Raw genomic sequence first — 25,804 nt, forward strand, 5'->3', positions numbered from 1 at the left:
GCCCTCGAGTAGCTTTACGCAGAATTCAAAAACAAAACAAACAAAAGCCAGATCTGGATTAGCGACAAAATCTCGAACAAAATGAAACATGACGTCATAACCGAAATTTGTCCAAATTTCAAACACTGTGATGCAATCAGATGCAGTACCAATTGTTTCAATTTCAAAGTATATTTATATGAAATATAATTATACTTATGACAATTATAACTGGTAATTTTTAGGTTAGGTTAGATTCGTTGTAATTTAATTAGACAAATTTTATACCAATGAGCTCTATGACGTCATACGCCAGCATGACTCATGTTTCATTTTGTATCTCAGAACGGCTGGTATGGGTATTAACACTTTTATGGTGCTAATACCCATACAAGCCGTTCTGAGATACATTTTTATTTCAAGTGTTTCTCGGTCATCAAGCATGTTTCATTTTGTTTCATTTCGTTCGAGACTTAGACGCACGTCAGATTTGGCTCAACATTTTGTTATTTGGCTTTAAAATTTCTGTTAAAAAATGTAAAAATAATCGGTTACCCTTTTCCTTTAGAAATATATATCATTCTAGCTCAATGGTTCTTAACCTTGTTGGAGGAACTGAACCCCGGAAGTTTCGTACTGGCATTCACTGAACCCTTCATTTGGAAAAAATAAAATATGATTTTTTTCAAATTCAAAACATAAGTAGATATTTTATTAGTGCACAAAATGAACCATGCATCAGTTGCACACAATATCACTGTGTTCAAAGAACAAAACCAACAAAACATGAATTCCACACAAAAATAAAAACATAACTCAATGAATATTTACTGCAAATCAATGTGACTTTTGCTGTTGCCTTTCAGAGTCAAGTTCAGAAATGCGCGGCTTTACCTTGGCAAGTGCCGCTTTCATATCATTTTAGCAACAAAGTCTGTTCCTTTTCTTCGTTTTTATGCCTACCATACTCGAAAAGGATTGCTCGCAAAGATACGTTGTAGCAAACGATATGAGTATCTCAAGGGCTTTCTTAGCAATAAGAGGGTACGTTACGATTTGGTGACACCAAAACATTGAGAGTGTTGTTGTTCTGAAAAGTTGCTGTTGAACCTAGCTCTGCTGAAGTTCAATGATTTCGTCGAGGTATTTATCGCGGTTCACTAAACGTGAACGGCTGTCTCACCCATGCTGAATATGACTCTCTGGTGGGGAGGTATTCGTTGAGAGACTTTGGGAGCTCATTTAAGTGCATGGCAATTGCTTGCTTCAGTTCCCCGGGTACAGAAATGTCTCCGATTTCAGACACATCTTACTTACACAGTCGTCCAGCAGGAAAAAGTTTGCAAAGTTATCATCCTTTGTTCGTCGTTTCCATAACGGTAGCTTTTTTTTAAAAGCCTTCAGGTTTTCTTCCGCTTCAATGATGTTGACTCCACCGCCCTGCATCTGTTGATTGAGATGATTGAGAACATTGAAGACATCGGCCATGTACGCCAAAATGAGAATGAACTCAGATTTTTCGAAATAATCTGCATGACAATGTTGGTGCTTTCACAAAAACAGGGCTAATTCCACACGCATGGCAAAAACACGATTCAGCACCTTCCCCCGGGATAACTACCAAACGTTAGAATGGCACAGAAGTACCTCGAATTCAGAGCCCATTTCATTACACAGCTCTTTGAAGATGCGGTGCTTCAGGGCACTATTTCACACAAAGTTCACACATTCCACTACAATGTTTAATACTTCTGCCAGTTTTGAAGGCAAGGTTTTTGTTGCCAACGCATACCTGTGCAGAACACAGTGCGTTACAATGATGTGTGGTGCATCGACTTTCATTAGTGCACCAAAACCAGGGTTTCGTCCCAGCATGAGTGGAGCTCTGTCCGAACAAACTGTTGTTGTTGTTTTGAAGTAAGCACAAAGCTACACAAAAAGCTATCTGTGCTGTGCCCACCACGGGTATCGAAACCCGGATTTTAGTGTTGTAAGTCCGCAGACATACTGCTGTGCCACTGGGGGGGGCACCCGAACAAACTGCAGAAACCATATCCCACGAAAGATCGTTGTCTCTGAAGAAATCATCCACAAGTTACTTCACGTTGGATGCCTTAGTTGTTGTTGTAAGAGGCTTACAAAATAAAAAATCTTCTTTTATCTTGTCGTTCTTCACATAGCGCACGATTACAAGAAGCTGGCTTAGATTTGAAATGTTGGTGGTCGCGTCGAGTTGAAGGTTGAATTTTGCTGGGCTTGAAATCAGATCTGCAACTACTTGAGCTAAGATGTTATCGCTCATGTCATTTATTCTGCTGCTGATGGTGTCATTTGAAAGAGGAATTTGGGATAACTTATTTTCAGCAGCTTTTCCCAGCATGATATTCGCCATCTTCAATGCAGTTAGTTTTACAAGTGCTTCACCAATGGTGTGTGGTTTACCCTGCTTTGCGATCAAGTACGCAACTTCATACGATGTTGTGAGGATCGGTTTGTCGATTAGTACAAAGCCGAGAACAGGCAAAGTAGCCTTTTCATCGAACCTGGCTCTCTTTACCTTGAATTCAGCAAGCGTTGTGTTCTTGTATTTCCCATCTCCATGCAGCTTTACGGAGTTTTCTCTTAGCTTTGTTGGTGCTAGACTAGAATTGCTCAACTTGGCATTGCAAATCATGCATTGAGGACGCTGACTTCCATCATGTTCCGTTATACACGTGAATCCATATTCTATGTATTCGTCCGACCACTTTCTGTTTTTGCTCGACATAGGTAGTATGAAGGGATTGAAAGATTAGGAAAAAATTCACAAATGACACACGGTTACTACAGTCACAAGTCGACTGCTAAGCGCACGAAGTTCCATGCAGCACAGATATTAAGGCCAAGTGATGGCAAAGTGGAGCATGACGTCACGAATCATACGAGTTGGGTGAACGGAACGGACACACACACAGTGTGTGTGTCTTGACCTCAGCCGAACCCCTGAGACTGACTCACCGAACCCCTGGAGTTCGATTGAACCCAGGTTCAGAACCACTGTTCTAGCGCCTTAGCCTTTTTATCACAACTCTTTATTTCTGACTTTGTTATGGTAACACTGATCTTAGGTCAGCATGTCATTGTATGATTATAAAACTCAAGTGCTTGAACGAGTTTCCATTAAGAAGCTATTTTGTGTCTGTGAAAATGCTTTTGAAGTGCCAAAGATATAAGATACGTTTTTAGACAAATTAATAATTTGTTGTCACCCTTATAATGGATAAGTAGCTGAATATCAGTTATAAATCTGATACGAGTAAAAAATCTTCCTAGGCCTAATACAAATTTATCGGCGTTATCGTCGTGTGCAAGCGCTTCGACGCACGATGATGCAAGAAGTGCCGAAACAAGAAAGAAAAGAAAGTATGATGAAAGTTTTATTGAATATAGTTTTACATGAACAGGTAATGAAGATGGACTTAGTGGGATGTGTGTTGAATGTGGAACAGTGTTTAGTAACAGTAGTTTGCATCAGGAAAGTTAAAACAGCATCTAGATACCAAACACTTCCAATTAAAAAATCAAATTACCGAGTATTTCAAAAGAAAGTGTTTGCAATTAAATGCAAGGAAAGCTACATTTCGTTTGTTTGTCCATTAGGACAACAAAAGTGCTCTTATTGCTTCATATCGTGTTAGTTATCGTATTGCAAAAGCATACAAGTGCAGAAGATGTGATAAAACCATGCACAAAAGATTTGGTAGAGTGCACGACTGATTAGAAATTTCTTAATAACATTAACTCTGTGTCCCTTTCTGACAATTCGGTTTCTCCAAGAATCAAGAATATGTCAGCAAATTACTTAACAGAGTTAATAAGACAAGTAAAAGCGAGTCCAACTTTTTCGCTCCAGATGGATGAATCATCAGATTTCTCAGGTTATGCGATGTTGCTTGTGTTTGTTCGCTACATTCAAGAAGCTAGTTTTGAAGAAGACATGCTAATTTGCAAACCTTTGCCTACTCAAACAAAAGACGAAGAAATACTTAAACTGATAGATTTATTTAAGGAAGAACATGAGATCCAATGGCAGCTTTGCTCAAGTATTTGCACTGATGGGACTGCAGTTGTGATTGGAAGATTTTGAAGCTAGTGGCACGCATAAAAAAAGAAAAACCCTTACACCAAGAGTATCCACAGCTGTCTTCATCGTCATGTACTTGCAATGAAATGAATGCCAGAAGACTTAAAAGAGGTATTAGGTGACGTCATAAAAATAGTTAATTTTATAAAATTAAGACAACTCAATGTAAGGATCTTCAGTTTACTCTGTGAGGATATGGGAAGTTTGCATAAAAGTTTGCTGCTTCATCGTGAAGTCCGATGGCTTTCTCGTGGAAACGTGCTTGCTCGGTTTTACGAACTGCGTGAGGAGACAAACTTCTTTTTATCTGATGTCATTTTGAACTTACATACAAATTAAGGAACAAATGCCAGATATAGAAAGTGGCTTATCTTACGGACGTATCTGCCTATCTATATGAAGTGAATGCTACAATGCAGGGTACCAGGGTAACGTACTTCAAAGCTTTAGGGTGAACGTATACTTATGGAAGAACTTGATTGCCTCGAAAATCTTATTGGTTTTTTAGTTATGAATGAAATTTCCTTAAGTGAACATGCAAACGTTTCAGTTTTGCAGCACATATCTGATTTGTGTAAAACTACTGATGAATACTTTCCTCCTCATTTAGAAAAACTACTGTGGATTCAAAATCCCTTTGTTGGCTCTACAAGTATCAACAATTTTCCTTCGAAAGAGAAAGAACAACGTACAGAAATTTCACCTGATTACACCCCCTTAAAACAAAATTTCAACAGGAAGAAATTACACAATTTTGGATTAAAATATCCCGGGAATACCCTAAATTAAGTAGCAAAGCTTTGAAAATTTTAACGCGTTTCCCAACAACATATCTTTCTAAGCAAACATTTCCACTATATACAGCTACAAAGACCAAATTTAGAAACAGAATAAATACTAAGATGATTTGCGCTTACAGGTGACAACCATAACTCCAAGTATTGAACTACTTTGTTAACAAAAGCAAGCCCATCCGAGTCACTAATAAATACACGAGTACACTACTTTTACTGATATAAATTTTGCAAACAGAAAATTTTGAACAAATAAGTAGAAGTAAATTTTTTTCTTTAAATATTGATTTTTAATAAATTTATATTCTAAAAGCTTGGAGTAAACTTTATCTGGTGCTAGTAAGCGATTGTTTCTATTTTTAGTGTATTTGTTTTACTAAGGCAACAGAATGTTTCTTTTCTTCTGGGAAGCTTTGCAGGTCTAAAAAGTTTGAAAACCCCCGCTCTAGACTATCTTTCTTCTTCTTCAATAAGCACACAAACTTCAGTTTATATTTTTTATTGAAGCTATTCCACTTCCTTTTACAAAGATCTATTACTATTAAGTAACGTTTCTCAAGATATTTCATACTGTAATTTGAAACGTGTGTAAATACACTCAAACAAACAATTCTGTTTTAACTCCTTAAGGAAGTGCTTATTTCTCTTAACATTCTTTCTCTATTTAAAAATAATAATTTTATACTTTAAGTAAGCTTTCACACAATCCAAACATAAGCATGTCCGGACAATTGTTTGTTTGTTTTTGAAATTCGCGCAAAGCTATACGAGGGCGAAGTTCAAAAACAAACAAACTGATCTTGTACTCAGTCACAGTGGTGGCACCTGTTGACTATTTTAAAAATTTTATTGTCTTGCATTGATTAGCTACCTACTGCAAACATTTAAAAAAACGCGACAATATTTACATATTACAAATTATTGAACATACTCTCAAGTTCTTTCTTTTATCCTGAGTAGCTTCAACGCGATGTTGTATTAAACTGTAAAAAATAGTCACCTGTAACTGCGTTCTTGTAAACAACATGATTTTGATATTTTTCTCTGGCTTTCTGCTCTTCTGCAAGACGTTTATTTTCTTCCTGCAAGTTCATTAATTCATTTCGTTTTTGTCGAAGAGCTATATGATCATATAGCTGTTGATGTTTGCCCTGTGCTAACCATATATGTTGCCAATCTTTTTCAAAATTAGCTTCTATGTTTATTTGCCTCTATAAAAGAAAATAAAAATAATAAGCATTATCAAACACTTTAAACAAGTTTATCTTTCTTATTTCTGTAGCTAACACTACCATCTATTAATCAAATAAAATATATGTAATCATTTAGAAAATAACGTTATCAGATAATTCCTCTGTTATTTCCAAAACTAACAGTTAATAATATAAATACAATTTATCAACTATTATTATGAAAAGCTACAAACCTTATTAGAAATATCTGTTGGTCACTATAAAGTTCTCTCAAATCTTTTGGCAGAATATTTCTGGGGCTTTCCCTTTAGCCAGTAGCAAATCATAGCATTAACTAGGAAGTAGTTCCTCCTAGTTATTACACACAGTGGCAAATTTTTACATTTTATATATAAAACTTCTCATTTGGTTTGTTTGTTGAATTTTGCCCAAACCTATTCTAGGGCTACCTTCACTAGTGATAGACTAGAATGAGGGTAGCTAGTTAATACTACCTGCTTCCAACTCTTGAGCTACTCCTTATCAATGAAAAGTGTGAGTGACTGTAATGCACAAATGGATAAAAAGGGAAATTGCTTATGATGGAAAAGTTCAAACTGGTAACTCAAAGAGTGCTCTAACCACCATGCATGCTAAATCATTTCTCATTTGGTACACTATGCAATAACCAAAAGCTAAAATAATAGATAACATACAATGCTAAAATTGGTACACAAACACATTTTAATTAAAGCCAATCTATGACCACTAAAAATTTAACTCTAAATGTTTTGACAGGAATGAATTGCAGGATATTATCCTGTCTTATTTATACTTTTTTTCATTAAATAGGTCGTGTCACCTATGTAGAGGTTTTCAATTCCCACATAAACATTTTAAAGATGGCCACCACATATTTTTGCATAATTATTTACTGGACCTTTAGCTCTGTGCATTAATACAATATATTTTTTGTATTTAACCATTTCCAAAGATTCAGAAATATTATTGGTTATAATGCCTTTTGGTTGAGCCAATATTAGAGTTTTGCCCACAATACCATATGTTATGTTTCATGTACATGTTCTGCTATGGTTAAATTTTCAACTTTTTTATTTCATACATATCCTTAATCCACTAATATTAATATCCACTAATCAATATCTAAAATTACATTTGGTCTGCCCAATATAATTATTCCCACATTCACATTGAATTTTACAGAAACATAACGTGAACATGTACATGAAACATAACACACAATGTTGTGGGAAAAAACTCTAATATTGGCTCAACCAAAAGGCATTATAGCCAATAATATTTGTGAATCCTTGAAATCCTGTCATGTTCTGCTATAGTTAAACTTTCAACTTTTTTATTTATTAATATCCTTGATCCTCCATTAACCAATATTTAAAATTACATTTAGTCTGTCCAATATAAGTATTCCCAAATTCACATTGAATTTTACAGATTTCAGTTTTTCCATTAACTGTGTGTTACCTTTAGTATTACCTAAAATTTGCTTAATCATATTATTCAGTTTATATAGAAAAATATTGTTGTTCTTTAAATACTTTAAGTAAATTATTAGTTAAACCTGGAATATGTGGCAAAATTAAAGCTTCCATCTTAATTTTTTTCAGAACTGTGTTTTAAAGTAACACCTTGATCAGTCATTGCCATATTAGTGAATTTCTTGATGTCTACAATATTCAGGTTAAATCCTCTTTCAGCTGCTACTAATTCCATGTAAAGTAGCTCACTTTTAGGTCTCCTTGTTTTCTACGTATTTGTGAACATAAGTGTAAAATGCTGATATTTTTTGTGATCTAGTATGACATGATTCATGGTGTGGAGGCATAAGAACAGAAAAGGATTTCCAATAAACAGATGTTTCTATATAAACTTCTAAATTCCTGTTTGCTAATACATCTTGAAAAGGGATGTTACTTTTCTCAGGTTCATAAGTATATTGTATAGATGGTTCTATGTCATTCAAATAGCAGGATAATAAAATATGTGTATATTAAAAGACTATACAATACCAGAATCACACAGATTGTATTTTTTTTTAATAAACCTATTTTATAAAAATGTTGTTCATGTATTAATACTTCAGAGTTACCAACTTCTAAATTTATACAACCAAATGTTTACATTTTTTAAATCATTTTGTTAATAGTTTAATTTTGCTAACCTTTTCATAAGATACATTGAATAAACTTACTGCAAGTTTTTAATTTGAGAAATTATACAGCAGAACACCACATAATATTTCTTTCCTGCTTAACAAATTTAGTCTGAAACATATTCTATTACCAACTAAATATTTTAGATAAGTCTTCCTCTTTTCTGCTGTAAGTAAATGAGGTTTGGCACCAACATTTGGATTTATTACTTACTGTACATTCCAAACCATTAAGATTAAGAAAATTACAAATAAGTAAATTTGCTGATCAGTAAGTCCTATGATACCTTACCATTTTTTCTTCCATTTGTTCCAATTGACCTTTCCTAACCTCTTCCTTCTGCTCTGGACTCATGCCTTTCCAGCGATTGGGGATAACACGATGTGGACCAAAAGAGCTCCTAGCTGTTTGAGGATTTTCTGTCAAGAAATCTCCATAGAAAGAATTGTGTAATTCTTTGTAGTTTTCATTGTGTTCTTTCTGTTTTATTTGGTTTCTCAACTGAGCCTGTTCTTGTGCCTGAAAAGTAATGAATAAATGCTATAACAAAAGTCTACAAACCAGTTCAATAATAAAATTCACACAAGATTCATGGATACTAATAGTTTAAGCACATTTGCATAATCTTACAAGAAATTTTTTGAAGTGTACTCTATCTATTTCTTAAGGTTTATCAAGAAAACTATCTGAAAGAGATATCTAAAAACTTTAATGATTAAAATAGGGGTTAGTAAATCTTTTGTTTTGTGTTATTTTGTTTCTTTTTGTCTTAAGATCAAATAGTGCATAGCTAGGACATTTGGGCAACAACCAGTCAGTCCATGAATTCTTTAAAATGTGATACACTATTTCTTACAAGAAATTCGTGGTACTTAGGACTTCAAATACTTTTAGCAAAGTTGTGGAAACTGGGTACCAGTTGTTGTCATAGTTAGTAGACTATACCAACTTCTTATTCTAATTATTAATTAGGTACTTTCATTAATTTTCAATTTGTTTTTAACCTAAAATTTGAAGTGATATCCTATATGAATGGATTTCACACCTTTCACTCTAACAGGAACCAGGTCTGAACCTCAGCATCTACCACAATATACTGACTTTCTTAGTTGCAGAAAAACAACTTAAGTGTAAAGTAAAACTAACTGATTATTAATAACTAAATTGAAAGTAATCAGGCTTATGGGATTGTATAGGTTGTTAACCATGGCAATAATTCAGGATTTCATTTAAAAATTTACACAATGAAGTCTAATGTTTTAAAGAAAAAAGGAAAGAAGTGGTTAGGATTATTAAACAGCAAAATTTTGGTTGCTCTTATTAGATTCTAATATAAACAAAGCAACTTTAAAAAAATGCTTGTGCTACAATATATATAAAACTTACTAGATTAACTTCAGTAACTTAAAATAACTACTTAAAGAACATTATCATTGCTCTTGTACCTTAAAATAAGATGATCAGGCTTTTCTGAATAACATTTTTATGATTTCTGTATTTTTCTGCAAAGTTTTAGTTAAACCTCATTAACTACAGATGAATAGTAATGAAAGAATAATAATCTATAGAAACTGCACAGAAATTATAAATAAAATAACAAATATTCTCCTAAAAAGCTAATCATAGTAAGAAAAGAACACTGGAGAATTAGTAGAAAACATCATACTTACTCCTACAATTGATATAAATTTCATCCTATACTATGTATTTGCAAATAAATGTGGAAGAAATATCAGGGTAAAATATCTGAATAACATTATTAGTAGAATTAAATTTTCAGCAACTCTAAAGAATGCATCAGGAATGATAAGATATTTAAATTTGATTGTTTGCTATATGATGTTTATGACATCACTAGAAATAATTACACTAATACACTGCTGGCCAAACTCTTAAGGCCAATGAACATAAAGAAAAAATATGCATTTTGCATTTTTAGACTTAACCACTTATTTGAGTAGAGCTTTGAAAGATGAAAATAAGAAAAGGGAAAATAAAAATAAAAACCTTTTTTTAGCATTTAATAGGGAAAATGTGAACACTATGAAATTAGCCTAAATACTAGCTGGTCAAACGTTTAAGACCATACTGAAACGAAATTTAGTCATTTGTGTTCAAGCATTAGCGTTGTCAATATCTCCCACTGACATCTCCCGTGTTACATTGGGTAAAAACATGGCAAAGGCTAAACAGTTGACAAAGTATGAACGTGGCAGAATTGTCGAGCTGCAAAAACAAGGTCTCTCTCAACATGCCATTGCTGGTGAGATTGGGCGAAGTAAAACTGCTGTTGCAAATTTCTTAAAAGACCCTGTGGGATACAAAACAAGAATTTCATGTTGTCGGCCAAAAAAAATTTCACCAGCATTGAGCAGGAGGATTCGACGAATTATATAGCAGATGACTTCCAACATTACTGGCACGATAAGGATATCCCACTGGAGACACTTTCTACACGACACAGTGGAGGAGGTTCCATCATGATCTGGGGTGCTTTCTCCTTCCAGGTTATACAGGGGCATCAAACAGCAGCTGGCTACATTGGCATGTTGGAGAGAGCATCCTTATTGACTGAAGGTTCTCGCTTGTGTAGAACTGACTGGATCTTTCAACAGGGCAACGTTGCAATCCACAATGCCCGCAGGACAAAGGACGTTTACATGGCGAATAACGTGATTCTTTTGAACAATCTAGCATGTTTTCCCGAACTGAACCCCATTGAAAATGTTTGAGGGTGGATGGCAAAGGAAGTCTACAGAAATGGACATCAATTCCAAACAGTGGATGATCTTTGTGAAGCCATCTTCACCACTTGGAATAACATTCCAGCCAGCCTTCTGCAAACACTTATATGGACCATGCCAAAGCAAATGTTTGAAGTTATTTGCAATGACAGCCATGCAACTCACTACTGAGACCTCTTGTTGGACCTTTCCTACCCTGTTTAAGACTTCTTTTTGGTATGGTCTTTGACCAGCTAGTATTTAGGCTAATTTCATAGTGTTCACAGTTTCCCTGTTAAATGCTAAAAAAATTTTTATTTTTGTTTTCCCTCTTCTTATTTTCATCTTTCAAAGCTCTACTCAAATAAGTGGTTGAGTCTAACAATGCAAAATGCATATTTTTTCTTTATGTTCATTGGTCTTAAGAGTTTGGCCAGTAGTGTGTATAAGGTCAAGGAATAGTTTAACCCTTTAACATTGGACAGGATCAAAGTGTGCATCTTTTCACAGAGTACATTCAAAATTTAAATAAATAACTTCGTTATCAATGTATATTAATAAACTTGAAATTAAAACAAAGTTTAAAATTAACATTTGAACATTACATAAGTTTTAATTTTTTTATTTTCAAAGTAAAATATTTATATAAATTCTCAATCTTGACTCCTTTAAACCATATGACACTTCTTAACATGAATTTTAACATTACCAATGCAATGTTATAATCTCTAGTAGCTTTTTCCATGGACTTTTTGTATTCCTTTTGTAGTTGTTGGAGCTCTTGGGCCTTGTGATCAAGCTCTAACATTTTCAATTCCCACAGTTCTTTTTCTTTTATCTCATTTTCTAACTCTGCCTTCTTTTCCATTATTTGTTGGGAAAGCCAATCTTGAACTGCTTGTCTTTGTTGTTTGAGTCGTTCCTTGAACTGAAGGTCTTCTCCTTCAAACCTAAGAAGAAAACATATAACATACCATTTGTTTTCATAACAAGTAAACACTACTTGTAAATATAAAAATATAGATTCTTGTTTTCCTAAAACTTCATGTATTTATGTTTAATAAATAAAATATGGTTTACAGTAGATTACAGTAAACAGTCCTTAGCATAGAAATCAAGCACTCCTTACAATGAGATTCCTCATATCTACATAATTCAACAAAGATTAGCAAATTTGGAAGTTGTTCAAGTCTATTTTTTTTATCCAGCAAATTGCACTGTTCTTTAACTACAAGCAAAAAAATTATTCTACCGTTTCTTCATTACTTCTTCCTGTAAATGAACAAAACTTCTCAATACTTGAGCGTAACTTTTGTTTCTTCCACTTACATAAATAGCTATTTTTGTTCACTGCTACCGTCTGTAGGCAAAAACACATTATGCATACCACAAACTTTCTGTCTCCCCTCCAGTGGAACTGACTGATTCCAATGTGTCTCTCAAGCTACAGTACAGAACGTTTGTTCATATTGTTTCAAGTTTCAGTAGAGTATGGAAGCATCGATTTTCAGTGGAGGAACGGGTGGGAAGTGTGAGAAAGGTAAATACTTATCAGAAATACTCTTTTGCTCGTTGTAAAAAAAATGTTACATATGTGGGCAGAAATCAGAGAAGCACATCCAACTGGGAGAGAACTATAGCTGGAAATTGATCCAAACCATGCAATATTTACAAAACTCAATCCCAGCAATTATGAAAGTGGGTCCAGAATGTCCAGGAGAATAACAACACCTGCAATGGATGACAACATAATCATATCTTTAAAAGTGGAAAATACCAGTTTACTCAATAGGCATAGTAAGGACAGGCAGCTATGCCCTTCTGCTTTACTCATGTATTTCATGGGTGGGTATGGTCTGGGATGGGTAAACTTATGATAAACCTACCAGTGATCTTGTGGGACACCCCATTTCTGCAGATTGAACTGCAGAGCCATGGAATTATAATATGCAAGTCAACAGGGTTAACAGTGAGGATATGAGCAATTACCTGGTCAGGAACCACTCACCACAGAGTGGAATCCAAATAATGATCATTAATAAAAGGAAAAAGTGACTCTAAAAAGAAAAAAATAAGAAGAAAACACTTACCCATTCAAAGCCTCACTGAATTCTGATGTTCAAAAATGGCTACAAGTGGAAGACAATAACCCCAGGAGGAAGAAAACTATGATCCAATGCAAATACTGAGAGTCAAACATATCATGGGTAGTCCACATGGCCTTCTTGTCAAAATGCCCTCTTGGCTGAAAGGGTGAGTATGTATGGCATGACAGGGATTTGAACCTGTGACCCTCAGATTATGAGTTGAATGCTCTAACTACCTGACCAATTATTTACTCATCAGTAGTATTTAAGCTGCTTTATAACTGGTTCATTTAAACTGTTAAATTTTCAAAGGTAATTCTTCAACACTCAGACATATGTTGGAACTCATGATGACAAGTAAACATTTACAAAACATTGAAATTTTTCTTTTACTTGTTTTTCATCTTTCCATATACCTATTTTAAAAGTTTGTATCTTCATTAAATTGGTTAGAAACAAGGAAAAGCAGATAAGTACAGGAAAAAAAATTAATTTTACTTTTGAGCTCCTGAAATGTTGCCATCATCACGTAGAGGTTTCTCCCTCCTTATCTGTTGGGGATCAGAAAGGTCAAACTCTTTTCTTCCTTCTGGACATTGATGGATTAATCGAAATCTATTTAACTGTTTGTTGAGTTCCTTTATCTCTTCTTTTTTGTAGTTCTGAAGGAAAGTGGCTAAGCAATCATTATAAACCATACCTAGGGCTTTAAAGAAAACAAGTCTAATTTAACATTTTATCACCAGATCTTTACTTTGTTTATTCCTTAACAATATTTTCTAGAAGTTTTCAACCATTAAGTCTCTAGAGATTTTAGTGTATAAATGTTATATAAATAATTAATAATGTGTGGTACATGTACCAAATTTAAAAATTGAAAAACTATATTATATTTTATAAGTATATCATTATCTGTAACTTTCATAAAAGCGATTTTATTTGTATCTTTTATATTTTTTATTACAGATATCTATCCTTTTCACTATACTGCTTTTTCTACATAAATAATTTGGTACATGTTATAATAAATCTTAATGATCATGTACATTCATACCTTAAACCTTACTATATAATATTCAAAATAAAAACACTTACTTAACTTTATAGCAGATTTACAGCATTTAACAAAAGTTAACATCTTCTAACACTGAAAATGTATTTCCAGTAGGTACTTACCTCCTCTAACCCAAAGATATCTCAACCTTGACTTGCCCTCTAAGCATTGCTAAAATTTAGGACAAAGCACCAGTCTATTATACCCCATTCATTTCTGTACCATTTAAGAATATGTGGACTATACTCACTATTCATACTGTATCATTTATACTAAAGCAGCTACTGCCTTCTACCCTTACAGCAAAATCCTCACCTTCAAGAATTGGCAAACACAAACATTGGCAAATCAGTGGAAGAAAATGGTGGGAAGTGGGTGACAGAAGGTAACTACCTATTAGAAATACATTTTCAATGTTTGAAAATGTTAACTTCTAAAACAGAAGTACCTCCACTCAGTCAAAGCTAAAATTCCACATTACAAAAGTAGAGAGGGTGATAAGGGAGTAAATGTGATCAAACAAGTGGAGAACATTGCCATGATGAAAGATCTGGTGTGTGCAAAATATATGATTATTATAAATGATTCACCAGATGACGAAGAAGATACCTGGCCAAGGAATACACAAAGAAAGAGAATCAAATGTATTGGGAATTATCCCCATACCCATCTGAATGATCTCCTCCAAAATATAGTGGTTTTTGAGCAGTTAAAGACTTGGTTAGATAATGAATTTGAGGTGAAGAAACACTATGTAGATGGCAACCTGCCATGAACACATAAAAATATGCCAGTCCCATGAGTCGATGAACTCAACCAGATAAAAAATTACAGAAAACAGAAGAATGGCATGGAACAGTTAAACAGAAATGAAAACAATGAAATGAGGCAGTATGAGCCAGATAACACACTGGGCAAAGGAGATTTTTTTTCACATTTGAATGGGAAGATAGGTGGGAATAAAAAGGGAAGGAAATACAAGAAAAGGCAAAACAATCCACCCAGACAGCTGAAATTTCAAGAACAAAGACCCAATCCCAGTAGCAGATTACTTTTGAGGAATGGTAAAGGACAGCATAAATATTGGAGCAATGATTACTGCTTTCCAGGAGGGGGAGTAATTAGGTCTTAAGAGAAAAATGGTACAAGAAACACATTGTAATAGCTTCAAAGGAAGAACTGGACAGAGCATGAAGAACAACACTGAGATCCCAATCTAGCAGAACAATGAAATGTGGCCTATAGACCAGACAAAAGGAAAGTAAAAAGATGGAAGTAACCAGAAAGTGGTTTCCAGAAGTGGGAGAATGGAAGGTGTTCAACAGGCAGCTCTATAAACAGCAACAGCTGAAACAAATAAACCCTGATCAAATAACCAGGTGAAGAAATGGGATAAGTGAGGAACAGAAGAGCAAAATGATCTAAAGCCATGGCAAATAGACCATAGTCAAAAGCAAGTACAACGACTCTGGTTCATAGGCAATGAAGAAGTACAAATAATACAAACAAAATAATAGATGAAGGGCAAGTCCCTGAGTTGAGGCATGGAACCGAACAAAAGTCACATGTTAAAATGCAATGTGGTGATATTTGGATGAAAAACATAAGATCTCAGTTGTTGGAGAAGTGATCAAGACAGAGAAAAGGACAGGGTCTTTTGCCAGAGTGGAGGGAGCCACATCTGAGTCTATCCATATGGAACAACCATCAGAACAAAACAAGTAGTAGTCCAGATAAGGAAAAGACAGAGATCTGGACATGGATCCCCCTTGTTTGGTAATAAAGATGATGGCAGAAGAATTTTCAGAATAAACAATAAGCACCCTCTCCTGCAGGAAGGGAAGGAAGTGATAGAGTTTGATGAACTGCTAAATGTTCCAGGATGTAGACATCTAGAGTAGCTTCTATAAATGATCACAAACCCAAATTCTTTGGGGAATTGAGGAAACCCCCCAATCCACTACAGAAGCTTCTGTGTACAAATTAGACAAGGCAGAAGAATTTGAACCCTGTGGTCAAATTCCTGTTAAGCCACCAACAAGGTCAACCTTGATCCCAGGCAGAATGGAGATGGAATAGTCCAAGAAATCGTGAAGGAGAGTTCCAACAATTGAGAAGCACCCAATGAATGGAATGCATTTGTACTCAAACCAAAGGAATGAGAGCTTCTAAGGAAGCTCACATCCCTAAAGAATAGACCTCGCATGCAGAGAGTGAAGAAGTTAGGGTTGTCGTGACTGCCATTCCATATCCTGAAACTAAAGTGGAGAAGGCTTGGCTAGACTAAAAAAGGAAATGAAGAGATTCACCAAATGAATAAGATACTGCAAGGAGATAGCAAAGAATTCCTCCATCTTGATGAGAAACCCTGCCTTAGTAGCTTCTCGAAGAAGAAAGTGGGTTTGAGTGACTGACTTGGCATGAGAAAAGATGAGGGGAAGCCAGTCGTCCATGAAATAGTGAGTCTGAAGACCAAGCAAATGATGTACAAAAGAGAGTACCACTCAACAAAACACACATAGAGCTGCAAAAAGACACAAACCTTGTAAATAGACTGAAGAAAAATGACATGGCACTGGAGAAAGAAAGATCACCAAAGCAAGAGGTAGGTGAAGCAAGGCATCTCCAAATAAAAATACAGCTAGGGCAGATTGATGATGAGTTTCCAAACTCCCATGCTTTTGGAAACAAAACAATATCCTTGTTAAGTGGGTACTACCTGGTAAATAACTATTTTGTGTAATATGACTCTAACAGACTCAACAAGTCAATTGGACAGGGTATAATCTTAAAGAGGAGAGAATGAGATCTAGAAAACAGATTAATGATGTCAAGAAACCCACTTGTTGAGAAATTTATATGCAAAAACGGCTCGTTTGGGTTGAGAAAATATTTTATATTATATATTTTCTCAACCCAAACGAGCCGTTTTTGCATATAAATAGAAAACAGATTGCAGGGAAGTGAAATGAAAGGCAGAAACCCTCAAATAAAACCCATATAAACCATGGAACTGTCATGAATTCTAACTAAAAAAATACAGAATCTAAAGAACTTAAGACAAAGTAATGATTATTAACAAAACTTAGAAACATGTAGTGTCTACAAAGGACATAAAAATAATAAACTAATCTAAAACAATAACTAATACTTAAAGTACAAATATATTACAGGATTTAAGAAAATAAAAGGTCCTTATAAGTCTATCCTAAGAATCTATATGACTAAAGACACAAAAATAAAATCTACCCTGAAGAACATGAAAATAAAATAGGCACCCAGTTGACAATAACAAAGTTTGACTCGAAACCAACACCTAGTTTGAGGTGAATAGTAGCAAAGAACTTACAAATTAAATTACATTAAAAGTGAAAAGAAGTAAAAATGGAAACAAAATTAAAGGGATATACAAACTCCAAGTGCAAGTGCAAACTACAGTAGCCTAGATGGTAAAAGAAGTATAAGAATCTAACTTAACTAATACTGAACAAAGAAGACATGAATGGCCTAAGTTATTGACTGCTGAAATTAGATCTATCTACACTAGCTCACTTAAACTCATTGAACATGAGTATACCAATGGAGAATGAGAAAAACACACTGAAAAACTTATTACAAATCTCCTTGGAAAAAGAACAATGCCTAACCCAGAAGATTATGAAAAAGCATGGTACCAAGTGGAAAGTGCCATAGAAAGAAACTTTCTGCACACTAATTCTATCCACCCACACAAAAAGTTTAACTTGAAAGGGAAAAATTGCCAACCAAACATAAGAGATGAACTTCCAGGAAATTACAGCCTATACTTCCCCAACAGATATTGTTGACCATGAGATCTGATGACTAGTGCCAGAACCATTGTATATTTATGACAAAAATTTTACTATCCACTATATTAAATCTCTGAACTAGTATAGATGGTGTACTCTAACTGATGAAGGGTAGACACGTATTGCTGCAATGTCACAAAAGTGGATGGGTATAATAGAATGATGCCTTGTTAAAACATTTAGCATTGTTTAGAGGGTAAATGGAGGTTGAGATAGCTCTGAATGAGAAGAGATAGTACCATTTCTAAAATACTATAAAACTAAGATATCTTGCCCTCAGTCTCATCTTGTTCTTTCTCTTGTTTTTCTCTTTCTTTTCTTGCTTGAACTTGTTCCTTAAGAGCTAAAACATCAACCTAGGAAAAAAAAAAGCAGCATTTCCTTTTTATTGTGTAGAAGTGACAATAATTTTTCTTATAATTATTATACTGATAATTTTCTGAAAAGAAAAAAATGGGCTTAAATTGTCACTTATCATAAGAGTTGCTGTGTAAAGCCAGTATCGAAGAAATAATAAATGGTTCTTTGTTGTCTGTAGATTATGTTATCCCAGTTCAAAAAATAATTAGTATGGAGAAATAAAATAGCATTCTACAAATATATTTATAATATTTAAACAAAAAGCAACAAAATTTATAGCCACAACAAATTTTTCATAATATTACAGATCAACAAATCATTCTTTGTTATTTAAAAAAAAAATTGTTTACATATCATTTTTGTTAAGGTTTTATAATAATGTCATTAGTTTAATTAATATTGTATGACAAGTGAATAGTTGAAACTAAACGTTTTGTACATAATTGGATTTTTTCATTCATTCTGACACCAAGAAATACTCTCACCTGGGATAAGAATAATAATTACCTACATACTTGAATCAAAAACTGTCAAACAAGCACAATTAAAAGTATGACAACGTTTGTCATACACTATAACTGAATATGTTAACTATTAGAGTTTGTGTGAAGTACATTTTTGACAACTGCTTGAAAAACTAATTTAGCAATTATCCTATTCAAGGTTATTATAAATATAGATATATATTGATGTTTTTTATAGTTTACAAGAAAAACTTATTTAATTACTCATAACATAAAAATAATTAAAATAGAGTGCAGAAAAAAGTTAGTTATAATTATCTTACAGGTACACTCCCAGTTATTCATTTGAGGTTGGCTAAAATGAGATACATCTTAAGTTAATGTTGTATTTAAATTTACACTCAACAATTACACAAAAATGTATAGACTTGACTGAGTAATGGTTTGATCTACTAGCTTAAACAGCCATAAGTCTGCAGAAAAATATTTTTTTATAAAATCTTTATAATTTTATGCATCAGATATACATTTGCCTTGTCAACTTTGATTTGAGACAAACTTTGGCTAACGTCCACCTAACTTAGACAAATGACTTAAGTTCAAATTTTCAAGATCATATATTTCAATACCTTTAATAGTAATACTTATTTTTTCAACAAATCTAAATCAAGAAATAATACTTACTCCTATTAAACGTTGCTTGGAATTAAATATTCGCTTTTTTCTCTCTTCTTCCAAATGTAAACGTCGTTTAATTTCTTTATTTTCTCTTTCATCTAAAGGAAAATTTCCTCCCCACATGTTATTGAACTTGCTATTACTATTACAAGTATTACTACTAAGCGTGTTATTTGGATAACTGGAGATTACAGTAAAATGTTAACTTTAAATAACTTATCCAAACATTCTAACTGCTTACTTAAACCGACTTTGGCAGCAAGTTAAAAATAGAAAATGATGTAAAGTAATAGATAATAATTTTATTTACCTTCCTTAACAAGAAAAAAATTTACTCTATCGGTAATATTAAGCCTAATAGTTGAAACTATAAAATCGTTCGTTGCCTTGACAACGTCAGTAATATTGTGTACTATCACGACATGAAATCGACTGGCTTCGCAGATCCTTGCATCCAATCACGTTATACCTGAGCCTCAATTACCATATAGTTATTTCCCATGCGCTTATATTATACATATGTAACAATTAGTTTGATTATTTTATTTGTTCTCCCTCTGGTGGGTATTTAACAATCTCTCTCAATCTCGTTTATGGCGAAGCTTTTATCGTTCACAGTATTTGTACAAAATTTATTAATGATATATGTAGGAGAATTGTTTACATAAACATTTCAAGATTAAATATTATGTTATTGGATATTGCAAAAGATGTAGATAGATAATAAAAATGGGTTACTTGAAATATATAGAGGTAAACAATTTTAAATCTTATAAGGGAAAGCAGATAATAGGTCCGCTTAAACCTTTTACTGCTATAATAGGACCAAATGGATCTGGTGAGTACTCTGATTTGTAATGTAAAGTGTAATTCAAAATAAGGTGGATTTTAATTTTGTATAAATTTGGCATATTTAATAAGTTACTTCTTACACCTAATTATTTGCAGGCTTTAAAGGTAAGATATTATCTCTTAACTATATTTTATATATACTTTTAAGGACAACAAGCCCCCACTAATAGCATATATCAGCGAACTCATAGTCATGATACTAGAAACCAGGTTTCCATACCAGTGGTGGGTACAGGACATATAACCAGTTGTGTAGTTTTGAGCTAAACAACAAATAAATAGTGAAACAAGGGTCCATAGAACACCAAATTGAGCTAAAAAATAAAATAAAAAGTATCTCCTATTATTTAAATGTTTATCAATCCTCACAAAACCCTGAGATTTGCTACATATGAAGGCAAATAATTACAAAAGCCAACCATACTGTGTTACAGTGTGAGAAAAGTAAAACTTTTGGTTGGAGATGACTCCTACCCTGCCAAATTTTGTATGCCCAAATCCATCTATTCTTACAACTTGGTTAATTGTGATAAAAAATTATGCATTAATTCTCTTAAAACTGGCAAACACATAAATTAGGTTCTTTTCAACACGTTTTGTTTGTTGTTGTTTTTTTCAAAAGAGAGCAGTTATAGAATTTTATAACCTGTCCTTTAATGACAACATTTAAAATTCCATCCATTTTACCATAACATAAATTTTTAGACAACAAAAGATTTTAACTTCATCTAAGATGTCCCATCCACTAAAATGAAAAAGAAAAACTAACAGCCAACCTTTATCATTTTTCATTCATTATGCTTTCATTTAAACTCCCTTAAATTTACTGCATGCATTACAAAAAATTTTCTTGATGAAACCACATTTCCTATACAACAAAATTTTAAAGTCTGTTGAAAGGGATTTTAAAAGTACCCTTTTTCAGACTTTCAGAAGCATTTTCCACAAATAATGTAAAACTGAGAAGCCTTCTGTGGACCATTTTCAACAAACAATGTCTTTATTAAGTTAAGAATCTTAAGACTGAACACACTAGAAGCAAAATAAAATCCTATTTATTCTACCAAAAGCAACAATGCACTGCTTGGATGGCTTAAGAGATTGATTGAACAGAATACCAAACTCCTTCTCTTCCATAACACTGTTAAGGTTTCTATCAAAATTATAATTTAGCTATGGTAATCCACATTCATTAACTTGCATTTATTATAATCAAAAGCCACATGTCTTATACTTGCTCAACTCACCAAATAATCCTTTTATAAAGCAGTAGTATCCTCCTCACAGCCAGCAACACACAAGACCGTAATATTATGAGAAAATTCAAGTAATTTAACATTATCCTATGCCATTGATGTAAACCAAAAAATTAAAGGTCCTGCATTGAGTTTTGAAGTACTCTCTTGTGACATTAATCCACTTTGACTGTGCTCCATTTATTACAACCATCTTTTTCCATCCAGCTACTTTTATATCCAATGAGATTAGTTTTCCCACACACCTATAGATAATTTATTTTAACAAGACTTTTATATTGCACATTGTCAAATGTGTTCTGAAAATCTTGATACACTAAAACTACACCCTTAATCCCTACTGTAAGCAAAAACCTTCTTAAAGAAGATTCATAATGCAAAATTTTTTTCCAGTAGAACTATTTTGATTATCCAACAAAATTTTTAAATGTATTAAATGGTTTTGCAAAGCATCTCTTATCAGACTCTTTAACATTTTTCACCACTGATGTAAGACTGATAGGCCTATAATAACTGGTTCATTTTTTATTACTTTATTTGAAAATCAATGTAAATTAGCCAGTTTGCAATTTTCTCGCATCTGCTCACTATTCAGGACTTAATAAACAACAAGTAGTTCACATACTTAGTCCTTAACCTCCCTTGGAAAAATGTTATGTGGCCCAGGAGGCTTATAGTTCTTTCTCTTTTCTTTTTTTTAAACAAGCTCAGAATTATTGTGGATATCCTGTTTGATCTTGCTTTCATCTAGCAATTGTTTGGGTTAAGGAATATTGCTTACATATCCATTAGTAACAGTTTTAGAAATTTTTAATAACCAAGCCATCTTATAATCATCAGAAGTAAGCTCTCCTTTTCTATCTCTCTGGAACTCTACTCCTATCCTAACATTTTGTTGACCACTAATGTATTTAAAGAAATCATAATGTTAAATTCATATTTTCAGCCAGCTTTTATTTTCTTGTGACTATTCAATTTTCAAATGTCCTGTTTGCTCAACTTTCTTGATTTTCTATAATATTTTAAGGCTACCATCATAGCGGTCAATTTAAACTTTTTACATTTTTATTGCTTCTCCTTTTTATCCCTTACAGATTTTGTGAGCCAACCAGGTCTTTCACACTGCAGCCACCTTTTATGGGGGGATACAAAGAACATGTCTGCATTAAATATTTTGAGTTTATTCAAATATTTTAATATTTTGAAATTTATAACCAAAATTTCATTTTTTTTGTTTTTCATATGCAGTAAAACACCAAACCTAACTAGGAAATCTGCACCCAGTAGTTTCCCAGTTTTCACCTTCTTGACCATTTCTATATTAGAGGTTTATACTAAATATAAAATAGTTTTGCTCCTAGTAAGTTCCATGATCAATTGGTGAAAAAACTATCATTAATTATTTCTAAAAACTTGTCTTCTTAACATTTCCCAGTCTATGTTCCTGAACTTAAAATCATTCATAATTATTAACCTCATTAAACAACTGAAATCTTAATCTTCCTATAATTTCTCTTTAATTTCATTAGTTTCATCTGTAACAGATTCCAACTAAAAGTATTCTCCACCCATATTGACCTGCATGAACCCAAACAGTTTCCGAATATTCTCAACTTCAATAGGATGTGGCTCACATTTTAAATTCAAATCCTCTATTTACCTTATTCCTGAGTTCTCTGACCCTGTTAAATAATGTGTCAAATTTTCTACATTTAACCTAGCTCTTCTAGAAACAGATAAAAAAAATAAAGCACCAGGGCCAGACGTTGTTTCCTTTTGCTTTTAATGGAGTCTCTCTTTTTTATTTTTAGTAGGTCAGTAGACAGTGGGAAAGTATCTGAGAATTGGACATTTTGTAATATTACCCTTATTTTTAAAGGAGGTGATAACAGTTGCCCTAAAAATAATTTAGTCTTTCTTCTGTAGTGGGAAGTAATTCTAGAGAGTGTAATAAGACATAGATAAGTGTTATGAAATCATTTAGTGAAATTTATATGCAAAAACGGCTCGTTTGGGTTGAGAAAATATTTTACATAGAAGAGCGAACAACGTTTCGACCTTCTTCGGTCATTGTCAGGTTCACGAAGAAAGAGGTAACTGACCGGAAGCTGACCACATGTTTGAAAGGGGTTGTGTCGACATCACTGATTATTATTTCATTTAGCTAGCAAGTATTAATTTAGGATAAAATCTGAACAGTGAAACAAGTGTGGACTTGGTGTATGAGATTTTTAAAAATGTTTTTTGACAAGAAGATTTACAAAAGAAAAGAAAATCATGTTTGTTAGGGTTATGTAAAGATTAATAAATTAGATTGTAGAGTGACTTGATGTGTAAAAACAAAAGCCTCAGGGTTCAATGCTTGGATCTTAACTGTTTTGTATTGGCAGTAGTGATATTGACATTGATTGAGACAGAATATTAATTAGTAAATCAGTAAGGTTGGCTTATGACATTAAACTCTTGGATATTTATTGCTGTATTGAAAATTTTGAGATGTGACCTAGATCAGGTGGTAACATGGACAAATATATAGAGAATGACCTATTATTATAGTAACTGCAAGGTAGTGCATTTTTGTTATCATAATTTGAATCACATAGTTAAAATAACAGGAATCAACTCAGTATTGTGACTAAAGAAAAGTGTGTTGAAATAATTAATGATGGATATGTCTCTCAAACTTTCAAAACAGTTGTCTATTGCTATTAGTAAAAACCATTAAAAGTTTAGTGTGTACAACATGTTGATTACAAGTCAAACCATTTTAATACTATGACTCTTAGAGGGATAGTTTAAGATCTTTTAATCCTCTATTTTTTGTTGGCAGAAGATTTGTAAGTTTATAATATTATCCAAGGAATTAATGGGATAAAGGTCTCTGATTTTATAATACTGTATTCTGAAGGCAATAGAATGAGAAGACACACGTTTAAGAAAATTTGAGGAAAACAAATGCTTGTTAGTACACAAAGGCTGCCTTATCCAGTAAATCAAACTTTAAAAATGTGTGTGTATATATACCCATGTTGTGTGAGTGTATTTCTGTAAATAATAATAATAACACTATAATAATAAATTCCTATCATAAATATTTATCAAATCTTCCCTTGAATGTTAAAATCCCTACACCACATCTCAAGACAACCCATTCCAAAGATCAACCACCCAATTAGAAAAATAAAAGTGTCTTAGCAGTAAATAACTCCTAACCTGCTATTATTTGTTTCTTTGTTGTACAATATTCATTGAGTACAAAGAAAAAAAGATGATGCATCAACATTTATCAATTTACTCACCAATCTTAAACACCTCAATGAGATCTTCTCTAATTCTTTTTCTCAAAACAAACCAGTTTTCCAAATCTTGATCTAGCCTCCATTTCTGATAATGGTATCTCATTTCTTAAGCTAAACACCTTGTTAGAAAAAATCAGACTGTCTCATTAGCCTAAGAGATCTTAATCTGTATTTTTTAGATAACCTCTACATCACTTGAATCATCCTGGTAGTGTTTGGTGAACCATTTTCAATAAATCTGTAACATTTCTTGCACAAGAAACTAAAAGTGTGAATGGTGTTCCAAGCAGAAGTATCAAAACTTTTAAATGCCAAACAGTGATTGTTCTTAAACTGTACTTAATTGCACTTACAAGATTAACTAGTCTATTTCATTGCTTTCTTCTCTATGTGAAATTTTTATTTATGCATGTCACAAGCCATACATTCCCCTTTACTGGAATTGTAAGATTCAAACATCTCTCTCATGCAAATCATTATGCATCATCTCTTCATCAGCTGTCTCTGCACTCCTCTACTGAACTATGACTTGTTGTTTGGCAGCATTTGAGTTTGGATGTGCTGTTTTGTTTGTTTAATGCTACATGTTCAACATTGTTTTCCTCATGAAGTGGTTACTTTTTACCTTAATTTGGTTTATTCAACCTGTTTCTTATATTTTTATTTATCAGTTTATTCAAATTGCTCTTTTTCTGTACTCAACTTTGGTGAGGTCTTTTTATACAATGAATTCTAAAGATAACTTTATAACTTTAGGTTTATACCAGTGACTAGTATTTTTTCACATGCCTCATGTGGTTAACCCAACAATGAATTTATCTGCTTTTATATATTGGAAGATTGAACATTACATGGTTCAACTGCTCTTCCTGGACATCATCAGTGCTCCTACAGAAACTGCTGGACATTTGCTGGTTGATGAGAACTTTGATCATTTTTTT

General features: G+C 33.2%; 2 protein-coding genes across 13 annotated transcripts in view; one reads left to right on the forward strand and one right to left on the reverse strand.

The window, feature by feature from the left end:
- Positions 1-5,379: 5,379 nt before the first annotated feature.
- Positions 5,380-19,939, reverse strand: LOC143250542 (RIB43A-like with coiled-coils protein 2). 2 transcript variants are annotated; one of them, XM_076501261.1, is made up of 7 exons: positions 19,767-19,936; positions 19,463-19,554; positions 18,229-18,310; positions 13,569-13,776; positions 11,693-11,933; positions 8,552-8,779; positions 5,380-6,107 (listed from the first exon to the last, which is right to left on the reverse strand). In XM_076501261.1, exons 4-7 carry the CDS (start codon positions 13,766-13,768, stop codon positions 5,859-5,861), a joined length of 918 nt encoding a protein of 305 aa, XP_076357376.1. In that variant the 5' UTR covers positions 13,769-13,776; positions 18,229-18,310; positions 19,463-19,554; positions 19,767-19,936; the 3' UTR covers positions 5,380-5,858. The 2 variants fall into 2 exon arrangements, with proteins under 2 accessions (XP_076357376.1, XP_076357375.1); XM_076501260.1 differs by having other exon boundaries at positions 19,463-19,939.
- Positions 19,940-20,009: 70 nt separating this feature from the next.
- LOC143250539 (structural maintenance of chromosomes protein 1A-like) overlaps positions 20,010-25,804 on the forward strand; it is a 110,821-nt gene continuing 105,026 nt past the window's right edge. For all 11 annotated transcript variants that reach the window (XR_013028235.1, XR_013028233.1, XR_013028234.1 and 8 more), the window contains exon 1: positions 20,010-20,294. Coding sequence is in view for 7 of the 11 variants with exons in the window: in XM_076501236.1 (XP_076357351.1) it covers positions 20,186-20,294 (109 nt within the window). In the remaining 4 variants the exon portion in view is untranslated. The remainder of the gene's footprint in view (positions 20,295-25,804) is intronic.

The sequence above is a fragment of the Tachypleus tridentatus genome, chromosome 5, assembly GCF_004210375.1.
Source record: "Tachypleus tridentatus isolate NWPU-2018 chromosome 5, ASM421037v1, whole genome shotgun sequence".
NCBI classification, from domain to species: Eukaryota; Metazoa; Arthropoda; class Merostomata; order Xiphosura; family Limulidae; genus Tachypleus; species Tachypleus tridentatus.

Coding starts and splice junctions, on each gene's coding strand:
- LOC143250542 (XM_076501260.1), bottom strand. CDS start 19,579: ATGTGGGGAGGAAATTTTCCTTTAGATGAAAGAGAAAATAAAGAAATT. Junction 18,311..19,462: donor CCAAGCAACGTTTAATAGGA/GTAAGTATTATT, acceptor TTTTTTTCCTAG/GTTGATGTTTTAGCTCTTAA. Junction 11,934..13,568: donor AACATTTCAGGAGCTCAAAA/GTAAAATTAATT, acceptor TTTTCTTCTTAG/GTTTGAAGGAGAAGACCTTC.